The sequence below is a fragment of the Talpa occidentalis genome, unplaced genomic scaffold, assembly GCF_014898055.3.
Source record: "Talpa occidentalis isolate TD23 unplaced genomic scaffold, MPIMG_talOcc4v2.1 talOcc4.13, whole genome shotgun sequence".
Taxonomy (NCBI): Eukaryota; Metazoa; Chordata; class Mammalia; order Eulipotyphla; family Talpidae; genus Talpa; species Talpa occidentalis.
This window is the reverse complement of record NW_023601322.1, coordinates 87,567,872-87,586,751: the sequence shown is the minus strand read 5'-3', so window position 1 is coordinate 87,586,751 and position 18,880 is coordinate 87,567,872. Positions and strand designations below refer to the sequence as shown.

At 43.3% G+C, this 18,880-nt stretch overlaps 1 protein-coding gene across 1 annotated transcript; it reads right to left on the bottom strand.

Moving 5' to 3' along the window:
- Positions 1-13,072: 13,072 nt before the first annotated feature.
- TICAM2 (TIR domain containing adaptor molecule 2) lies at positions 13,073-16,589 on the bottom strand. Its single transcript, XM_037509491.2, has 2 exons — positions 16,514-16,589; positions 13,073-14,157 (listed from the first exon to the last, which is right to left on the bottom strand). Exon 2 carries the CDS (start codon positions 14,105-14,107, stop codon positions 13,346-13,348), a length of 762 nt encoding a protein of 253 aa, XP_037365388.1. The 5' UTR covers positions 14,108-14,157; positions 16,514-16,589; the 3' UTR covers positions 13,073-13,345.
- Between the last annotated feature and the right edge of the window lie 2,291 nt (positions 16,590-18,880).

Sequence of the window (18,880 nt, the reverse complement as noted above, 5' to 3'; positions counted from 1 at the left end):
TGAACTTGAAACGTTTTCATGGGCAATTGTATGTTATTTTGATTTAAAAAATTTCTCTTTTATGGGAATCCTATAACCCATAAACACATGTTATGGAATGGATCTGGAAAGCAATTGATGATTGACCCATCAGCTTATCCAATAGTTCAACGCTCTATGCTAACTGGTTACTTGGCACTATGCTTAGCCCCTGGACGTCAAATAGCACCATTATGTGGTTCACGTATTATTTGTATGCTTAGATTGGTCAATATAGAACTGATTATATAAAAAGAAAGGAAACTCCATATCTTATTAATAATCAAACGCTACAAAATAAAAATCATGCTGTGGTAACTTTGACCATGCTCTCTTAATGATGTTCTCTTATTGAGCATTTACTATAGTTAGTGCTTTAAGGGAGATCAGGTATAACTTAGCTATAGATATAGCTTACCTAAAATTCAGTAAATTCGGTAGAAGCATGTTTTTGATATATCTATGGAATGTGTAATTAAAAGTGATTTAAATGAAGCAGGTTTATTCCCTTTCATAATTCCATGATACTATTGGCTCAGCGCCATTTTTCTAAACCTGTTTGCAATGTGCCCCTGACATCTCTCTTTTTGATAGCAAGTTGGCAGTGTAGTCTTGAGCTCTACGCCACATATCATCAAAGTGGATTGCTAGCCTCTCCTTTTATTAGAGAGGAAATGATTCCCCCCAGTGATTCCCCCCCAATTCCCACTGGCAAGGACTTGGTCATGGGCCCAGGCTGTAGCTCCAAGGGCAAATGAGAAAATGCATATGTGGGGTTTTCAAACGTAGTAACTGGAGATGGACTCGGAGGCAAGGGAGGAGGAGGACGTGGCTAGCATTGTTCATAGGTGCTATTTGCCCCACTTTGCAAAGAGAAAATCAAAGAGGTGAAGCCAAGAATTACTCAGCTAGAAGATACAGCGCAGAATTCAAACCCAGCTCCGCAGAATTTCCAAGCTCAAACTCTGTAAGTGCTCCGACACCCACTCGGAAGGACGCAGGTTTGTGTTTCCTCAGTTTCTCATTTGTGATAAGAACATATTGGACTATGGTAAAAAATAGTGTATATGTAGAGTGTTGAGCGCAGTACCTGGTTTTGTTATCACTGTCATCTTGGGCAGTTCATAGCCACGTTATTACCTGGTTCCACTAAGGCTGCTACCCACTGGGTGAAATTGCCACGTGGTTCTTCAGAATCCAAGCACTTGTCTTCCGTCACTCACAATACCTGGTGGAGCAGAGTTGACTCTGTTACTCTGGTGATACTTTTTCTGGCTGTTCTGCACTCACCCGTTCCTCACTCACCTTGACAACAAGGACTACATCTGACTTATCTTTATATTTTTAGCCTCCTGCACGATGTATGGTGCATAGCATGTGCTCAGTAAAAGATTTTTGATGGAAGGTGTGGATGAAGGTAGAACAGCCTCTAATGTAACAATTAAGAACTATCAGTCCCATTTCTTAACCTTAGTAAAAGCATCACTTGCCAGGAAAATTAATCAATGACAAATATTTTATACACGGAGGTTTAAATGATAGGCCCAGCTTGAACAAAGATTATGTCTTTCCAAAAGAAAACTGGTATTTTCCCCAACCCCCCAAATGAAGGGCTACCTTATATAAATCTTCCTCTTTCATTATAAATGTTGGATGAATGTTCATTGATAGAATTTATAGATGTGTCAACAAAATCTCAGCCTCATTAGTTCTTCATGGCCCCTAGAAACATTCATAAATTTGTGCTATAAATTGAGGTTCTTAGAAAATTCAGGAATAACATTTTAAAAACTCAGCAATAAAATTTTTTTTGAATAAGGGGAAATGCATTCTACAAAATTCCAGATAAATCCAAACTTAAAAGAAATGTTCATGTCTTAAAGTTGATTGCGAGTGCTCACGTGCCTCTGTGTCTGAGGGAATAAACATACCTCCTCAGCACAGAGTCGGTAGCAGACAGTTTAAAACACTCACCGAGAACACATCAACACAGGATGGGTAGCAGATGCTGCTCCATGGGGTGTAGAGCTTTCAGTGGCAGCAAAATCAGGGCAGACATACCAGGATCTTCACCTGCTCATGAGCCTCATCACAATCACATCATTAGCTTCTTTTTCTTCTTGCTCACTTACACATGGATGACATTCTCTTTTGACAATGAAGTTGTGACAGCGACTGGTTTCTCTTTCTTTGTTGTTTTGCTTCACTTTACAGAAAGTGGCTACCCAAGCTATTGGCAAATAATAAAATTGTTTAATGATTACATTTCATTCCAATTATACACATTTAATTTTACTACCTTGTTTCTTAAAATTTTTTTTTCTATACTCTTTTAAAAGTTATCTTTCTGGGTCTCTCTGGTGGACCACAGGGTTGAGTCTCAGCACTATGAAGCTATCTGCAGCCACTGCAGCACCAGTTCGATCCCCAGCCAGGGAGCTACCCACATGGCGCGGCAGACCTCTCTGGTCTTGCCCGCTGCTCCCCTCAGCAGTGTATTTCAGCAGATCTGCCTGTTCTGCTCCCAACTCTATCCTGGTGAATCCTCTCACTCCCCACACTTTTGGCCTACAGTTCTTGTGTGTGTAAATAAATTTTTAAAAAAGCTATATTTCTATATAATGCATTGACTAAGAGAACCAGGATTTCAATAAGAATTCCTTTGGAAAGGGAACTCTGTGGTAAATAAAATGGAGGAATATTCAGTATTTATAGATTGCACTGATTTTAGAAAATATTTTTTGACCACTAATAAACTGTGTTTACTTGGAAAATAATAAATACCTTTGCATGCCTATAATAAAATAATCATAAGCAAAGTCAAATCCAACACTGAGTAAAATCTTTACAGTCTAAATCACCAACAAGACTAATTTTCCCCACACATAAAGAGCTCCTGCAAATCTATTTGAAAAGACCAAAATCCAATAGAAACCTGAGCAAAGTGTGCAGGTATTGCATAGAAAAGGGCTCAACCTCACTCTTTGAAAAATTCCAATTAAAACTTTGATACTGTTTGTTACCTGTTAGATTGGTGAAGATCAAAAAGTTTGGCATCACATTCCTGGGAGAAGAGGGGCAGTAGTCACTCATCTAATGTGGGTGAGAGTGTAAATTGATGCAAACTTTGTGGCGAGCCCTTTGGTAGTATCTGTAAAAATTTCACATGCACATGCTTGTTGACCCTTATGAGGCTCTTATCTTACTGATAAACCACTCATACGTGTGCAAAAACAAATTTGGAAACCACCTAAAAGCCCATAAATAGGGATTGTTGAAAACAATAGATTGAACCAATAAGATAATGGATAGTCAATAAGGATAATGGATAGTCAATAAGGAAATTCCTCATATATTGATGTATGGGACGATGTCTAAGCTTGCTATATGCATACTAGATACACTTTTAATAAATATACATATGTACATATGTCACTGATTGAACATGCATAGAGTATCTTTGGAGTAACACACAAGGAAATGGTACTATTACTTGGCTTTGAGAATGGAAACTGGATTGCTCCATTGGACAATGAATTGTGAAGCATTTGAATGTATTATCTATTTTAAAAGTTAAACAGGACTCAATTACATTTTTTAAGTTGAGTAGGCTTTTGTAAGCATGGAAAATAGCTTGGGTTCTAAAGGCAGTCCAAAGAAGACTAGAATACCTCAGCAAAAGGATAATAACCGGGGCCTAATGTGGGGTAGACAGAATTGTACACTTCTTATGCCAGCCACGTAGTAGAGCAATAACCAATGCCAGAATGTCCCTGGCAGCTGAAACCAGGCTTAGAATTGCCCTCCCTGCCCCCACCCCTGCTTGCTAGCCTGAAGAAGCTACCAAGCTCGCACTTAGACTGGCCAGTGAACAAATGGGTGGGAGCCTTCTAGTTGTTAAGCAAGTATAAAACTCAGCCAAAGAAAGAAAGTGGTGGGATCCGTGATGGCCCAGTCTCATGCCATATTTCTTTATCTCCCAATGAAGGGGTGTCTGACTGCATCAGCCACCAGCCATGGCTAGAAGGAAGCAGTGGAGAGGTCCACAGAAAGGTGGAGGCAATTATAGACATCCCCCTTTTATTTAAAGTGAAAAGCAATAAATCTGTTTGGGCTTAAGAGGCAGATGGATTGTTCCTTGACATCAGGCAAACTTACCAGGGAAAAGTGAACCCATATGGTCTAGAAGGTAAAAAGTAGGGCAACTGGATCTGACTGCTTAGCAGTCAGCCATGAATAATGGGTAAGGTGAGGATGAGTGACTTCCTAGAACGCGACTCTTAAGCACTTGACCTGTACTGACTCCTTCACTTTTCACAATAACTCTAAGAGGTGGTCCTTATTATGATTTCCATTTTTTTTTTATTCTTGCAGCTTTTGGAATTTTTCTTCCTCAAAGGAACAAAACACTTTGTACATGACTGCCTACTAGTTATTTGGAGAGGCCCAATTATATAAATTAACTTTACAAGTCAATTTCCCATTAAAAAATAGTTTACCGATTTCATATTTTTGTTTCTTTTAACTGCGGTAACATTAGGATTCCTCTATCAGGTATCACCATCTTATAGTACCTACCACCAATTTGATTTCCATTTTATAGATGGGACACTTGAAGCACGGAAAGTTTAACAGATTTGCCTAGAGTTACCCGAGAAGTCAATGGCAGAACTAGGGCTGAACCCAGATAATGTGTCTCCACAGACTGTACTCTTATCAAAACACACGGCAGTCTGTGATATAGTAATTTCACCTCTAGTACAACCTAAGCATGAAAAAAACAATCTTTGTTAGAGCTAATTCCTCCTGAAACTCAGATCAGGCTGTCTGAGAATGTCTATTTTGCTTCCCATAATCCATGTTCTGTACATGGCTGAACCACCTTTTTTTACAGAAAAAAAAACCAAACCCATAATGACATCCATCCACCAGCTTGGCAGCACTAATTTTCCTGAAACTAACACAATTCCTGCTAATTCTGTCTCCCTCCTTTCTCTTCCTCTAAATCAAAGCGGTACCTTATTTAACCTATGTGTCACCTAAGGAGAGCGGAGAAAGTAAACAAAACAGCAGACAAAACAGGCGCTCTAAGCAGAACTTAGGACAAAACTCTAATCCTAAAGACCGAAAATTGGAAAAGTTAGTGAGACAGCAGTGCAGCAGAGCTGGGACACAAATCCCTTAACTCCCAGTTGTGAATTACTCATTCTAGGCAAGGAAAACTAAAAATAGGGCAACCTCACCATGCTGTTTCTTGTTTTTACTTAGAAATTGCTATGCTCTTCTCTTTGTGCCGCTGACCTGTCCTAAGAGTCTCCACTCTAGGAGAAGCTGGAAGATTCATTCAGTAGCAGCATAAGGAACCTGAGACCCTGCAGGCTTTGGAGACAGGTCACTTGAGATGCCAATGATTCCATGACCTGCCAGCCTGGGGTCTTGGGCTGATGTCTTCACCTTTAGTCCTGGGGCTAATAAGACTATCCAGGTAGAGAGTGGAATACTGAAGATAATGAAAGTTAAGTGCCTGATATAGTAGGTGATAAAAAAATGAAAACGATTGTTACCAATGTATATTTCTCTAGTTGATTTCTCTGTAGAGTTGTCTTCTTGTTTTCACTCCTCAAATCATGGCATGTGTAAAGAACTTCTACAGCACTTAGAAATGTGTGCCAACTTTAAACATGATTATGAACGATTTCAAACACACAGAAGAGTATGGGAAATAATAAACCATGACATATGTGTGTCTATTAAAATTCACTGCTGTTTTATATCTTCTAAAACTTTACATAATGGTATCACATTCTTCATATTATTCTATAATTTGCTCCACTGTCCCCAGCATTGGTTCTGAGATTTACCCATGTTGATAAATGTTAGATTTGTTATTTTAAATGCCCTATAGTATCCAAGAGTATGAACCTGCCAACCTCTGCTTTTGCATTCTCTCTCTGATGGACATTTAGATTGCTACCAGTTTTTCACTATTACAAAGAATATTGCAACAGACATCCATCCTCCTGACACCTCCCAGCTCCTCTGGATCCCTGTGGGAGTGTTTCTATGGGGAACAAATCCACTGGGTCCTTGTGGGAGAGTTTCTTTGGGGAACAAATCCAGATGTGGAATTGCTATGTGGAATTGCTATGCTCACAATATATGCCCATTTTCAACATTATTAACTATAGCCAAATTGTGTTCCAAATTGATACAGCACTTTGTTTTCACAGCTTGTGTTTTTCATGGTTTTTTGGATCATTCTTAAGCTATATTTTAATTGAGGTATATTTCACATACCATAAAATTGACCCATTTTAAGTGCACAATTCCATAGAATTGTGCAACCATCACCTACCATCTTATATCCATGTGATTGTGTTTTTATTAAACATGCTTAAGAAACACGTGAAGTGGGCTGTGTGTTCAGTCCAAGGGATCCACAGAAACCCCCTGTGGAGAGCTATGTAGTTTGTGGAGATTTCCTTGTTTGAAACCCGTTGGTTGAGTAGGTAGCTAGAAGGAACATTCCCTAATTAGATTATGAAACTGCTTAAAAGCAGGTTTAGTTATTGGCTAAAAAAAGCATGCCTATTTATTCACCTCAGAGTAAAATGACTCAGAACTAACCCTATTTAAAGAGAATAGAAGAAGAGCTAGTCCAAAATAAGAGTTGTTTTCTCCCAGAACAGTTCTCGTCGGTGCCAGAAAGGAAGGTGTGAATGTGTATAGATGTTGGAGTACACATTATGAAGCCAGTGCACTGGCAAAGGAGGGTGAGCAACTGCCCGGTCCCATCCCGCCACATACACACATATGCACACACACATAAGCACACACATATGAACAAATGTACAGACACACACATTACCTTGTTGGGCTTTTGATTAAATAATTTTCATACTCTGACTTATTAATGAATGGTACTTTCAAGTATCATTTAATCCAATTCAAACTTAGCGTGGTGACAATGTGGATCACCAAATATGACAGAATAATATTTGAATAAGAATATTGTTTTCTACCTCAAAAATTCAAAAACACTAATTCCAAAGTGAGCTTGCACTACCATGTTTACTGCAGTGCTACTTACTGTAGGTAAATTATGGAAATGACTTAAATGACCCAGAACAGATGAGTGGATCAAGATGTGGTATGTATACACAGTGGAATACTACTCAGTGATCGAAAGGATAAATTCATGCTATTTATGGCAATATGGATGGAGCTTGAAGGGATAATGCTAATTAAAACAAGCCAAAAGAAGAAAAATAAATACTGGATGGTGTCACTAATATGTGGATGATAAGTTAACAAAAATAAGCGTTAGATAAAGACAAGCTGAAAAACTAACCTTTGACAGCTGACTAAAGAACTGAAGCACTGGGTGACAAAGGGGTAAGAACAAAGAGGCAAGAAAGCACAATAACGTATGGTAGTGGAATCTGGATGAGCTGGTTGTGGGTGCGCTACAGTGGCAATAGCTGATAGAGGCATCCCAATATTACTTCCATTAAAAACATTAAAAACAAATAAAATATTTTTTTAAAAAAGAATATTGCTCTGATACAGTCACTAAATATTCACAATCTAATACATTTCTCTGCTTGGAAACTTCTAAGAACTGTCAGGTTCATGGACAAGAGCATCACTTCTGTCAGGTTAGTTCATTTCTGTCATTAGTCTAAGAACGTCATTTAAGAATGTCAATTTTTGTATCCTAAACTTGCAATTCATCTGGTGCTTGGCAGCTTTCTGAAAATTCCTCTTTGCCCTTCAGAACTTCCCCCAAGTACAGAGGATCCAGTCACATGCTGTGACAGTCCAGCAGGTGACATAAGACCAGACCACGTACAACTGTGACTAGGAGGAAGGCACAGACACAGGGCTGAGAGCCCAGGGCAGACACACTGTATCTCACCCACCAGGCAGCTGTGGCAACAGCTCACAAGCCCTGGTCCAGCCCCACCCAGCCACGGGACAACAGGCTTCACCTCCAGTTGGAGACAGCGTGACTCAACGGTGACAGGACATGACTTCCTTACCTGCCCAGAGACTACTCTTCTGAATTACAGTGAGTCTGTGAAAATAATTTCAGCCTCTTTCTGGAAGGGTCCTCTGCTGAACAGGAAGATGGCTTGGCAAAAACCTTGTCTATTTGTGCAACTAGTATTTACCACTTGGATCTGGTGTGACTGGGCTTTTTCAGACTTTGGAACAATTCCCACCACAAGCCACAGTAGCCGTGGATCAATCAGGGGTTCAGGGGTGAGCTTCTGTGGATGAGAACACCCAAGGAAGTTGTTTCCAGAAGTAGTTTCTGTGTTGTTCCCTATGCATTGAGGCCTGAGGTTTGGGGCCCACTCCAGGCCCACCTAACACCTAGGACGGCAGAGGTGAAGGGCATGGTGCTGAAGTGGGAAAGAGCCCTGACTTGTCCCGAAGGTGACACAGCCCAGTAAACAACCTTGACTATCAGGTTGGTCAGTTCAGGAAGGAGCAAGGCAGATGTTGCTTCTCTCACCTCCCACTCTGCCCACCCCACGGGGACAGGTCTGAGCTTCACCAGCTTGTATTGGCAAAGGGGCAAAATCTGGGCATAGCTGAGCTCTGGAATTGCTGAGCTCTGGAAGCTCTAAAAGAGGCTGAATTAAAAGGGTTCCACCCCTCACATCCAAATGAATACAGATTGATCCACGGCTGCTGAGTGGGAAGGGCAGGAACACACAGTGAGGCCTGCACCTAGGCCATTGCCCTGCGCTGACTTCAGAGCCAGCACTCCCAGCCTCCCAGCCCCGACTTCCTGCTTTTCTAAGCTCAGGCCAACTTCCCCAACTTGTTACGTCACCACCAGGACATGCCCTTGCGACCTCCCTGTCAATGGCTCCCCACATACCCACACCAACAGCATCTCTTGCTGATCCGGGGGCTCCCCTCAATTTTTTCACTGCACTGCAGGTGGAAACAAGTCCCAGTATCTTTGTTTAAAATCTATTCCCTCCGGGCCTCCCCAGTGGCACAGGTGGTTGAGTGCCTCACTTTGAAGCTGTCCGCAGCCTCTGCAGCGCAGGCTCAATCCCGGCTGGCCAGGGAGATACCCACATGGCGAGGCAGACCTCTCCTGTCTCGCCCGCTGCTCCCCTCAGCAGTGTGTTTTGTCAATCTGCCTGTTCTGTTCCCCGCTGTGTCTCGGGTGAATCCGCTCACCCTCCTGCGCATCTGGCCTGTACCCCAGTTCTTGTATAAATAAATAAGTAAAAAGTTGCTTGCTTTCACGAATAGGGTTGTGGGGAGTTAAAAACTCCTATTTGCCTTTCCCCATCCTGTGTTACAATAGCAGCTCTGGTAGCATAGAGATAGCCTCATACATGTTATTTCATATAATCCTCAAAAAACCTACTAGGAACACAACTTTATTTTTGGACAAGGACGCCAAGGCCCAGAAAGTTTAGGAGTCTCGCTTACAGGACAGGTGCAGTATTCAAATCCAGGTGGTCTGATCCTACAGCAGGGGCACATGAGGGCATGAGGAAGAGAACCCTCCCCCATCCCCTTCAATTGATTTTATTATTATTTGTAATGGTAGTATTAGAAAAATATGTAAAAATCTATTAGAAATAATAAAACCAACTGAAGGTCAGGTGGTGTTCTATTATCACTAGGTATAATCAATTTTCATATTGCAGTGATGAAACATTTTTCCTCACTGAGGTGGACACCACCTATCATCCTCTGAGGCAGGACCTGCGGTCTGTATATGGGGCCTGACGCCCAAGCAGCCATGTAGAAGTCTGAGAGGAACTCAACGACATCAGTGAGAAAGGCAGAACAAAAAGATTTTGTTTAAAATCTCTTCCCTCCGGGCCTCCCCAGTGGTGCAGGTGGTTGAGTGCCTCACTTTCTTTCTTTTTATTCTGGTGGTAAAGCATACATAAAATTGACCATTTTTATGGACTCATACAGTATTTGTCTTTTTGTGTCTGAATTTTTTCACCTAGCATAAAGGTCTCAGGGTTCATGGATGTTGTAGAATGTGTCAGAGTTTCACTCCTTTTTAAAGCATAATGCTTTTAAAGCATAATGCTATGTCAGAACCAAGGTTTTTAATAATACCTTGGAGACACCACACCCGGGGGACCTCTAGTTAAGGTTGGTAGTAAGTTTCTCTTATGGTGTAAATCATGTGGCCTTGGTTTTCTGTTCCCAACAGCTGAAAAGAATCCTGACAGGTAGACACAGCCAGATTCTTCTATGAAGCTCTAGGGAAGGCAAAAGAACAACAGAGTATCGGAAAGAATGGCTCACCAGCATGTGGCGAAATTTTCCAGAATTTCCCTGGGGTGTTTATGGGTGTAAATCCAAATCAATGTATCTGACTACATGTGTACACACTGACTCAGCCCACATCTTTTTCTCTTTTCATCCTGTTTATTTTGATAATGGAAATAAGTGGTTATTCAAGTATATACTTTTTTTATTTATGCATACAAGAACTGGGGTGCAGGCCAGAGGTGTTGAGAGGGTGAGAGGATTCACCAGAGACAGAGTGGGGAGCAGAATAGGCAAATCTACTGAAATTCACTGCTGAGGGGAGCAGCTGGCAAGACAGGAGACATCTGCTGCGTCATGTGGGTCAGCTCCTGGGCCGGAGAGCGAACTCTTATCACAGCGGCTGGTGATAGCTTGATAGTGCTGAGACTTTAACCCCTGGGCCAACAGGGAGGCCCATATTTAACATTTTTGACCACAGGAAAAAATACTGAACTCTAAATTGTGTGAGACACTGTGCCTGTGGGTCTATGGGGGAGGGGGTACAGATCAATGCCTCTTTTCAAAACGCATTTTCATAATCTTCATTGGAGTTACAAGGAATCAAGTCTAGTTAAAGAAAAAGAATAAAAACATTTATTTCACAAATAAACTGCTCCAGTTTTGGCAGGCATGAAGGGTGGGTGGGTAAAGCTTTATTCATATGTGAAAGTTTAGATAGAAGAAGCAGTATGCGGTGCCTCCCCGGTGGCGCAGTGGTTGAGCGCTGGGTTGCAAAACCTCTGCAGCGCTGGTTTGATCCCTGGCCGCTGGATGAGGGTCCCACATGGCGCGCAGACCTCTCCTGCCGCCCACTGCACCCCTCAGCAGTGTACCTCAGTCCTTCTGCCGGCTCTGCTCCCCGCTCTGGCTCTGGTGAATCCTCTCACCCTCCCGCGCTTCTGACTGTACCCAGTGCTTGTATAAATAAATAAATAATTAAAAAAAAAAAAAGAAGCAGCAGCATGACCCCCCCCCAAAAAAAATCAATCATTATTAACCTGCAGTGAAAACAATTTACTCTTTAATAAGCACCCGGAGAGTAGGTATGACTGACCTGTAGGATTGTGGGAGATTGTTCCTCATGGAACATTTTGGTTCACACCTATGAAAAAGGGGAACTGCAGAAAGAATGTTAGCAGACCCCAGAACTAGTAGGGTTAGAGAAAAGCAAGAATAAGGAGAAAGAAAAATCAAGAAGAATATCTTTGGTCAAGTGTCCCTAAGACAAAACGTATTTTAAAGGAATGAGTACACATATATTAAAAATCTCTGTAACTATGAAAGTGTCATGGGCAGCATGGGAAGTCACTTAAGTGACGTACAGCTTACATCCTCTCATTGGAAGCATAGAGACAACCTCCTGCATCTATTAATTTACAAATCCCATTATGAAATTCTAATTTTTTGTTTGTTCCCTTTTCTGGTCTCTAGCTATTCACATTCTGGGAGAGGACAAAGGCCTTCACAGATCCATCAATCCAAGCCTTTCATTTCACAGATAAAGGCGGGTCAGCAGCGAGCCCATGGCGGCATTCGTCCTTGGTGGCAGAGACTGGATGAGGATCAGCTCCTGACGCGCCCCCCGGGTGCCTTCCTCAGGACAACATGAAGTCAGTCACACTCCACCCCGGCTCCCATCTGCACTTGGTGGTCCCCCCACCCCTCGTCACGGATGGGGCAGAAGAGCTGTCAAGGAAAGGAACAGGTCACTGACTGGCACCGAGCAGAGGTGACAACATACATCTCCTCCTTCTGTTCTAAGTCGAAAAAGTCAAAGGCTGCCGTTTGAGAGGCTGTGGATTTCCAAGAATGTCAGGCTGGGGGCACACACTCCTACACCTTTCAGCAGCTCTGCAGATGGAGTCCTGGGTGCAGATGACTCACACATGCCAGCTTCCACCCAGGGGATGTTGCAACACTACCCTGGAGTCCCTCCACATCACCTTGTCAAATGGGCTGCTGAGCAGAGGAGGAAACTGCCTTAAATCCGCAGATCCCAGCAGAAAAGAAAACGCATTTACCTGGATGCTTTAAGTGGCCCACCCTTATCACCCCTACTTCTGACTCCATCACATACATCGGCCCTCAGTATGCTAATATTCTACTCTGGGAACCCACATACAAGCACCAGGTACAGTCAGAAGTGCGGGAGGGTGAGAGAATTCACCAGAGCCAGAGAGGGGAGCAGGGCAGGCAGAAGGACCGAAAGGTACACTGCTGAGGGGAGCAGCGGGCGACAGAAGAGGTCTGCGCGCCATGTGGGACCCTTCTCCGGTGGCCGGGGAGCAGCCAGGGATCGAACCAGCGCTGCAGAGGCTTCGGGCAGCTTCGCAACCCAGCGCTCAACCGCTGCGCCACCAGGGAGGCCCAATACTGGGGATGCTTTATTGCAATATTCATGTGAGGTGCCTCAAGAGGGAGGGAGGGGAGTTGCCTTGGGACCATTTTCTTCTGCATGTCCTTTAACAACAAAATTCAGAAAATGAAAATGAACATAACCTATTTTTTTTTTTAAGATTTATTTATACAAGCACTGGGTACAGTCAGATGCACAGGAGGGTGAGAGAATTCATCAGAGCCAGAGCAGGGAGCAGAACAGGTAGACTGACGAAATACACTGCTGAGGGGAGCAGCGGGCGGCAGGAGAGGTCTGCGCGCCATGTGGGGCCCTCACCAGCAGCCGGGGATCGAACCGGCACTGCAGAGCCTGCGGGCAGCTTCGCAGCCCAGCGCTCAACCGCTGCGCCACCGGGGAGGCCCGAAAGTAACCTGTTTTTAAAATGTCTATCATACAAGTTTTTGCTCAAGATGAGACAAGGAATATGAACTGAGGAACGTGTCATAATCATGAAACAGGAAATCAGAGAAAAACTGAAATTGACCATCTCAAGCTATAGAAACATCAAGAAGCACTATCGTTGTAGAGTCTGTCCTGTAGAAATGTATCTTTCTTGTGCTCCTTAGGATTCTGTAGCAGTGAGATTCTCTTTCATTGAAATGCTTCCTAGAAATGGCTTTCTCAAGTGAAAGCCTTTGTTTCACAAAGACCGGAGCTGTGTCCCTTCTCAGGCAGAGCATGCCTCTGCGCCCTACTTCTGGTCTCTTTCCATATACTTCGTTGTGTCCTATACACAGACTCCTGAAAGATTCTTTCTACTTGGGTACGAAAGCCTCGACTCTCTTCTTCAAGGGCATTGATGGTTCTCAGGGCGAGGGGAGTCCTTTCTCGGGACAGGGGGTTGTTGCGTGGCCGCATGGGGATGACAGAGTTGTATTTGTGCTGCCTGTTGACGGAGTTCATGAGGGACGTGTAGAACTGGAACTTACACCAGGTGTCCCGTAAAAAATTTTCAGTCAGTAATAAAATTGTCCATGCAGACCCATTCACTGCATCATCTAAATTCTGCAACAGCTGTCTGCCACACGGCATCTCGGCAAAGATTATTCCAGGCCTGACGCCAAAGTCGTTTTGCAGCAGATTCTGGACTCGGAGGGCTTCTCTGGTGTCCTCCTCGGCGTGCAGGATCACAAATTTGAGGAACACCTCTTCCTCTGCCTCCTCTCCAGGCGTGTCTTCCACTTCCCCACGTCCCTCCTTGTCTCCCGGGGGCTCTGCTGTTGTGCTGTTAAGCTTAGAAGTGTCACCCAAGGAGATTTCTTTAGGTGTCTTGGAATCTGACCCATGATTTTTTTCGCTTGTATCCACACTGTGGCCTTTACCCCAGGAGAGAGAGAGAGGGCAGGGATCTACCTTGGACTTCCCAATACCCATTATCAACATCCGAGTCAGGAGAGGAAAGCTTTATTTATTTCTCAGCATTTCTTTTCATTCTAAAAGGAGATATAACAAAGCAGAATATTATGAATTTAATCAAAGTATTACAATGGAAACTCTTATTCAATGAGAAAAGCTCAAAAAGATGATAATATGAAGGTCCTGAGGAAGAAATGCCAGACACGTCCCTGGGAAATGAAATCATTTGTCTTGCAGAGCTTCACGAGGGAAACCACTGGTAGTCAAGGGTAAGTTAAACAGAAGCGGGAGCCTCTGGAAATTTCCAGTGGCATTCTATTAGTATTCTACACCTCGAGATGAAGATGGATTATTTTGGTATTTGGGGGTGCCATATCACTCCATCCTTTCCTCAGTTATTAAATTATTGTGACGTCTAGAAGCAGGGAAGCATAAGGAAACAGAATTCAAATATTAAATACAAGAGTTACCGTTGCATCAGACACAAATAGGGAACAATGCAAGTGGGCTGAAGATGGCCAGCAGCAGCTCCACTGGGTGGGGTCAAGAGAAGACGGAAGATGGCAAAGAAGACAAAGCCCAGGATTCACCAGTTCAGAGCTTTCCCCTTTGTCTGGGGTCAGGCATTTGCATCGCAGTGGGGCTGCTGGTGGAGAAATTGTAATAATGGTTGTGCAAATAAGGAATGCCTTTCCCAGCCAATCCTGGAACCACTAAAGAAATCACTTAGGCTTTTATGGGAAATTCTGTATTTTGGCTTGGAAGAGAAATCTGGAGACAAAGATATGTGATTTTCTCCAGTAAAATCAACAAAAAAGTGTTCTACGTTACAGTCATTATTTTATTTAAAAAGTCCGAAAAACCAGAGTGAAAAAATAGTTCCCTGGAAGGCTGAAACTTTTTTTTTTTTTTTTTGCTTTTAACGTGATACAACAGCCCTCTCACCTCTGTCTTTCGCTCAGGAAAGATTTAAGACCAGAGCTGCCAATTACTATTGACCACAGTCCAGCTGAGCTGATCACATCCCCAAAGACCACAGAAAAGCGGAAAACATAACGCATTCAAACGAAGTCTTCAAACTGAATTTAGGAAGGGGAAAACAACAGGTATGAGAAAGGAAGTTAGGACAGTCCAGAATTAAGTGTTGTGGGGAAGAATCAGGGTGCAGGCCAGAGAACGGGGTGTAAAAGATTTCACCAGAGATAGAGTGGAGAGCAGAACAGGCAGAGTTACTGAAATACACTGCTAAGAGAAGCAGCAGGCAAGATCGGAGAAGTCTGCGCAAAGAAGGATTTGGGGATCCCATTAATAACCTGTTTTCATGGGCTTTTCATGACTGGGGAGTCAGTTTGGGCCAGTTAGTGCTGAGATGTCTGGTCTTGGGCATAGACCTTTGACACAGAATGTGTCCTGGCCCTGCTTCTGCATTCATGGCCAAAGAGCTCAGCCTTTTGGCCTGGTTTCCATATCCACCTTATCAATTCTCTTTTGTCTTTTCAAGCCTCCCAAACCTTCCTGCTGGGCCAGAGGTGGGGGTTTAGTTTTCAACCTTATTAAATGATACCCTTTGTGGGCCTCCCCTGGTGGCGCAGTGGTTGAGTGCTGGGCTGCGAAGCTGCCCACAGCCCGCAGCCTCTGCAGAGCTGGTTCGATCCCCGGCTGCCAGCGAGGGTCCTGCATGGCGCGCAGACCTCTCTTGCGTGCCCGCTGCTCTCCTCAGCAGTGTACTTTGGTCCTTCTGCCTGTTCTGCGCCCCGCTCTGGCTCTGGTGAATTCTCTCACCCTCTTGCGCTTCTGACTGTACCCAGTGCTTGTATAAATAAATAAATAAATCTTTAAAAAAATGATACCCTTTGTAATTAGGCAAAAGAGGGTTCCTGTAGAATCCCCCATGTTAAGTAGATGAAAAGACTAGCCAGGCATGCACACTTGGCAAGTGTGTGAAAGATTACAGGAAATATGAAAGGCCATGAAGAAGATTCATAGCTTACAAAAGTCACATAAAAAATTCCATTTTTATGACGACTATGTGGTCTGGAATCAGAATGCCTGAACGTAAGCCTCAGCCTGCTATAAACAAATGGGGAGATTTCTGTGCAACTTACTCAATATCTCTGTATTTTGATTCTGTCATGTCCCAAAATGGTGATACTTGACAGTATCTGTGAAGAGGAGAATGGCTTAGAGCGACACTTACATAAATGTTAGCGGCTATGATTGTTATTAAATACGTACAAAGAAGCAGAACAAGATACTTGCGATTCAGGACATGGGACTCAAAATGCAGCCTGTGGACAAGCCGCCAGTCTCTGAGCTGTTCCAGGGCAGACTATGCCAAGAGGTAAATCAACCACGCAGTGAAGGGTGTCCTTAGTTCCCCTGGGACAGTTTCTTTAGCGAGACAATTTCAAGGAAGAAAGGTGTTGGGTTTACCTTTGGTGCTGCTTCCTCTATTCTTGCAGAGAACACCGCTAGCGGGGATGCCAGAGAGCGTAGGCATCTAGGGATCAAAACTACCAAAGAAGAGAGAACAGAATTAGATAAAAAGGAAAGGAAGAATTGTAGATAAATCATGGGCCCAAGCCCCTTAGGAAAAATCAGAAACAGCAAAGAGTGAAATAAATCTTACTCCAAACCAAATCAGGCTTGTCCAAAAATCACAGAACACAAAAAGGAACAAAAGACAATACAACTAAAAGAATTTGTAAAAAGGTATATTTTTGGGTTTATGGACTTTTGGAAAAACCACCAAGAAAATGAAAACCGATGCATACTAAAACAGTAAATTCAGTGAATATAACAAAAAAAAAGCAAAGATAGATTCACAACTCTAAAAGATCAGTCAAATCTCAAGGCTGGGTCTTCCTGATCCTAACCAGACGTCAAGTTCTTCCTCAAGTAATTCGAAATGAACAGCATAATGGATGAAGGAGCCTTGCCAAAACTGCTCAGCCTGCCTTGTAATCAAGTCTTTTGATATAATTGCCAGTTTACAGGAAATAAGGAGGAAGAGAGAAATGTCAATCAAGAGGTGAATGGAGAAAAGCACTGTGATTATCCGTATCATGGAATACTACTCAGCAATACATTGGAAGAGGCTATCAGTAAAAGCAATGACATGGATGAAACTGAAAATAATCATGTTGCGTGAAGGAAGTCAAACCAAAAAAAAGGGACACAATTTGATTCCATTTCTAGCAAAATCTCGAGAATCAAACTGCTGCATGGTAACTGAAGACGTTCTGACAGGCTTGCTTAGGGGCAGCTCTCTGTTGTGCCATTTATTCGTCACATGGCATTCTTTTTTTTTTTTAAAGATTTATTTATTTGTTTGTTTGTTTGTTTGTTTGTTTATACAAGCACTGGGTACAGTCAGAAGCGCGGGAGGGTGAGAGAATTCACCAGAGCCAGAGTGGGGAGCAGAACAGGCAGACTGACGAAGTACACTGCTGAGGGGAGCAGCGGGCGGCAGGAGAGGTCTGCGCGCCATGTGGGACCCTCGCCCAGTGGCCGGGGATCAAACTGGCGCTGCAGAGGCTGCGGGCAGCTTTGTAACCCAGCGCTCAACTGCTGCGCCACCGGGGAGGCCCCACATGGCATTCTTGAGAAATCTTTTGCTTGCCCTTTATTTTTTACTATCCAGATTACTTATAGAACCCTGTTCTTCTGTGTCTTTCCTGAATTCTAAAATTCAGTTTGTGCTCTCACTAGACTGTATTCCATCTCATCTGTTCCACAGATGAGGATTTATAATTTGAACATATGTTGAAGCTGGATGGAGAAATGCAAAGTCCCAAAGAAGTAACCTATTTTCCCTAAAGAAAAACTTCTTTCTCAATAAATGGTACTCAACAGGCATCATCTGAATTAATCCATAGAATAAATATTTACTAATCATCTACACAGTTCCAGGAGCTGAAGTTCAACAGTGAACAGAGCAGAAAAATACCCTTGCCCTCACGTAGCTTGAATTCTTGCCAGGGAGAGGAAGACAATGAAAAAGGAAACATGTATATTAAATATTATATAATATAGTAGATAATGGTATAAAAATATACACACATACAGTCTATAATACACATATATAGTCTATAAGAAGGCGATGAGGATTATGGAATTAAATAAAGTAGAAAAGGTTAATAAGGACTATGGAGGGGAAATTTTGTTTGTGTGCAGGGACTGTTAAGCCTGTCAGGGACTAAGGGAAAACATTAGACTGAAGCTATCATGAGGGGCGGAAGCCATCTGAAGAGGTCTCTGGAGGAAGGGCATCCTGGACAGAGACCAGCAAGCACACAGATGTCTGAGGAACAGGGGCTGGGGTACAGAGAGACTTGGGCGCAGGAGCCTGGAGAGTAGGAAGCAGAGGGATGATGCCACAGACTTCAGCTCTCTCAGGCCCGCCTGGGCACAGTGTTGAGAATGGAGTGAAGGGAAGGCCTGGCCGGGTCAGGAACTCTGGTTGGGCAGCTGTGGCAAAAACCTAGGAGAAACATGGTGATGGCTCAGACCCAGTACAGGGGCGCAGAGAAGTGGCTGCCTATTTTCAAGGTAAAACCAACAGGATTTGCAGATGACCCTGAGTGGGTGCAGAATATGGTGTCTGGGGTTTAGGGGAGAGGTCCCGCCAGGAAACGTATATTTGACACTGACCTGTTAGTCAACTGTATTAAAACCTAAACACTTCATGAGATCCTGAAGGGAGTGAGGATAGACAGGAGCAAGAAGTGCCCTGGAGGACGCCGACACAATGAGGTCAAGAAGCGAGAGAACCAGCCAAGAAAAGGACCAGTTGGGAAG

Bases quoted from the DNA above. Each gene is read 5' to 3' on its own strand.
- TICAM2 (XM_037509491.2), bottom strand. From the start codon at position 14,107: ATGTTGATAATGGGTATTGGGAAGTCCAAGGTAGATCCCTGCCCTCTC.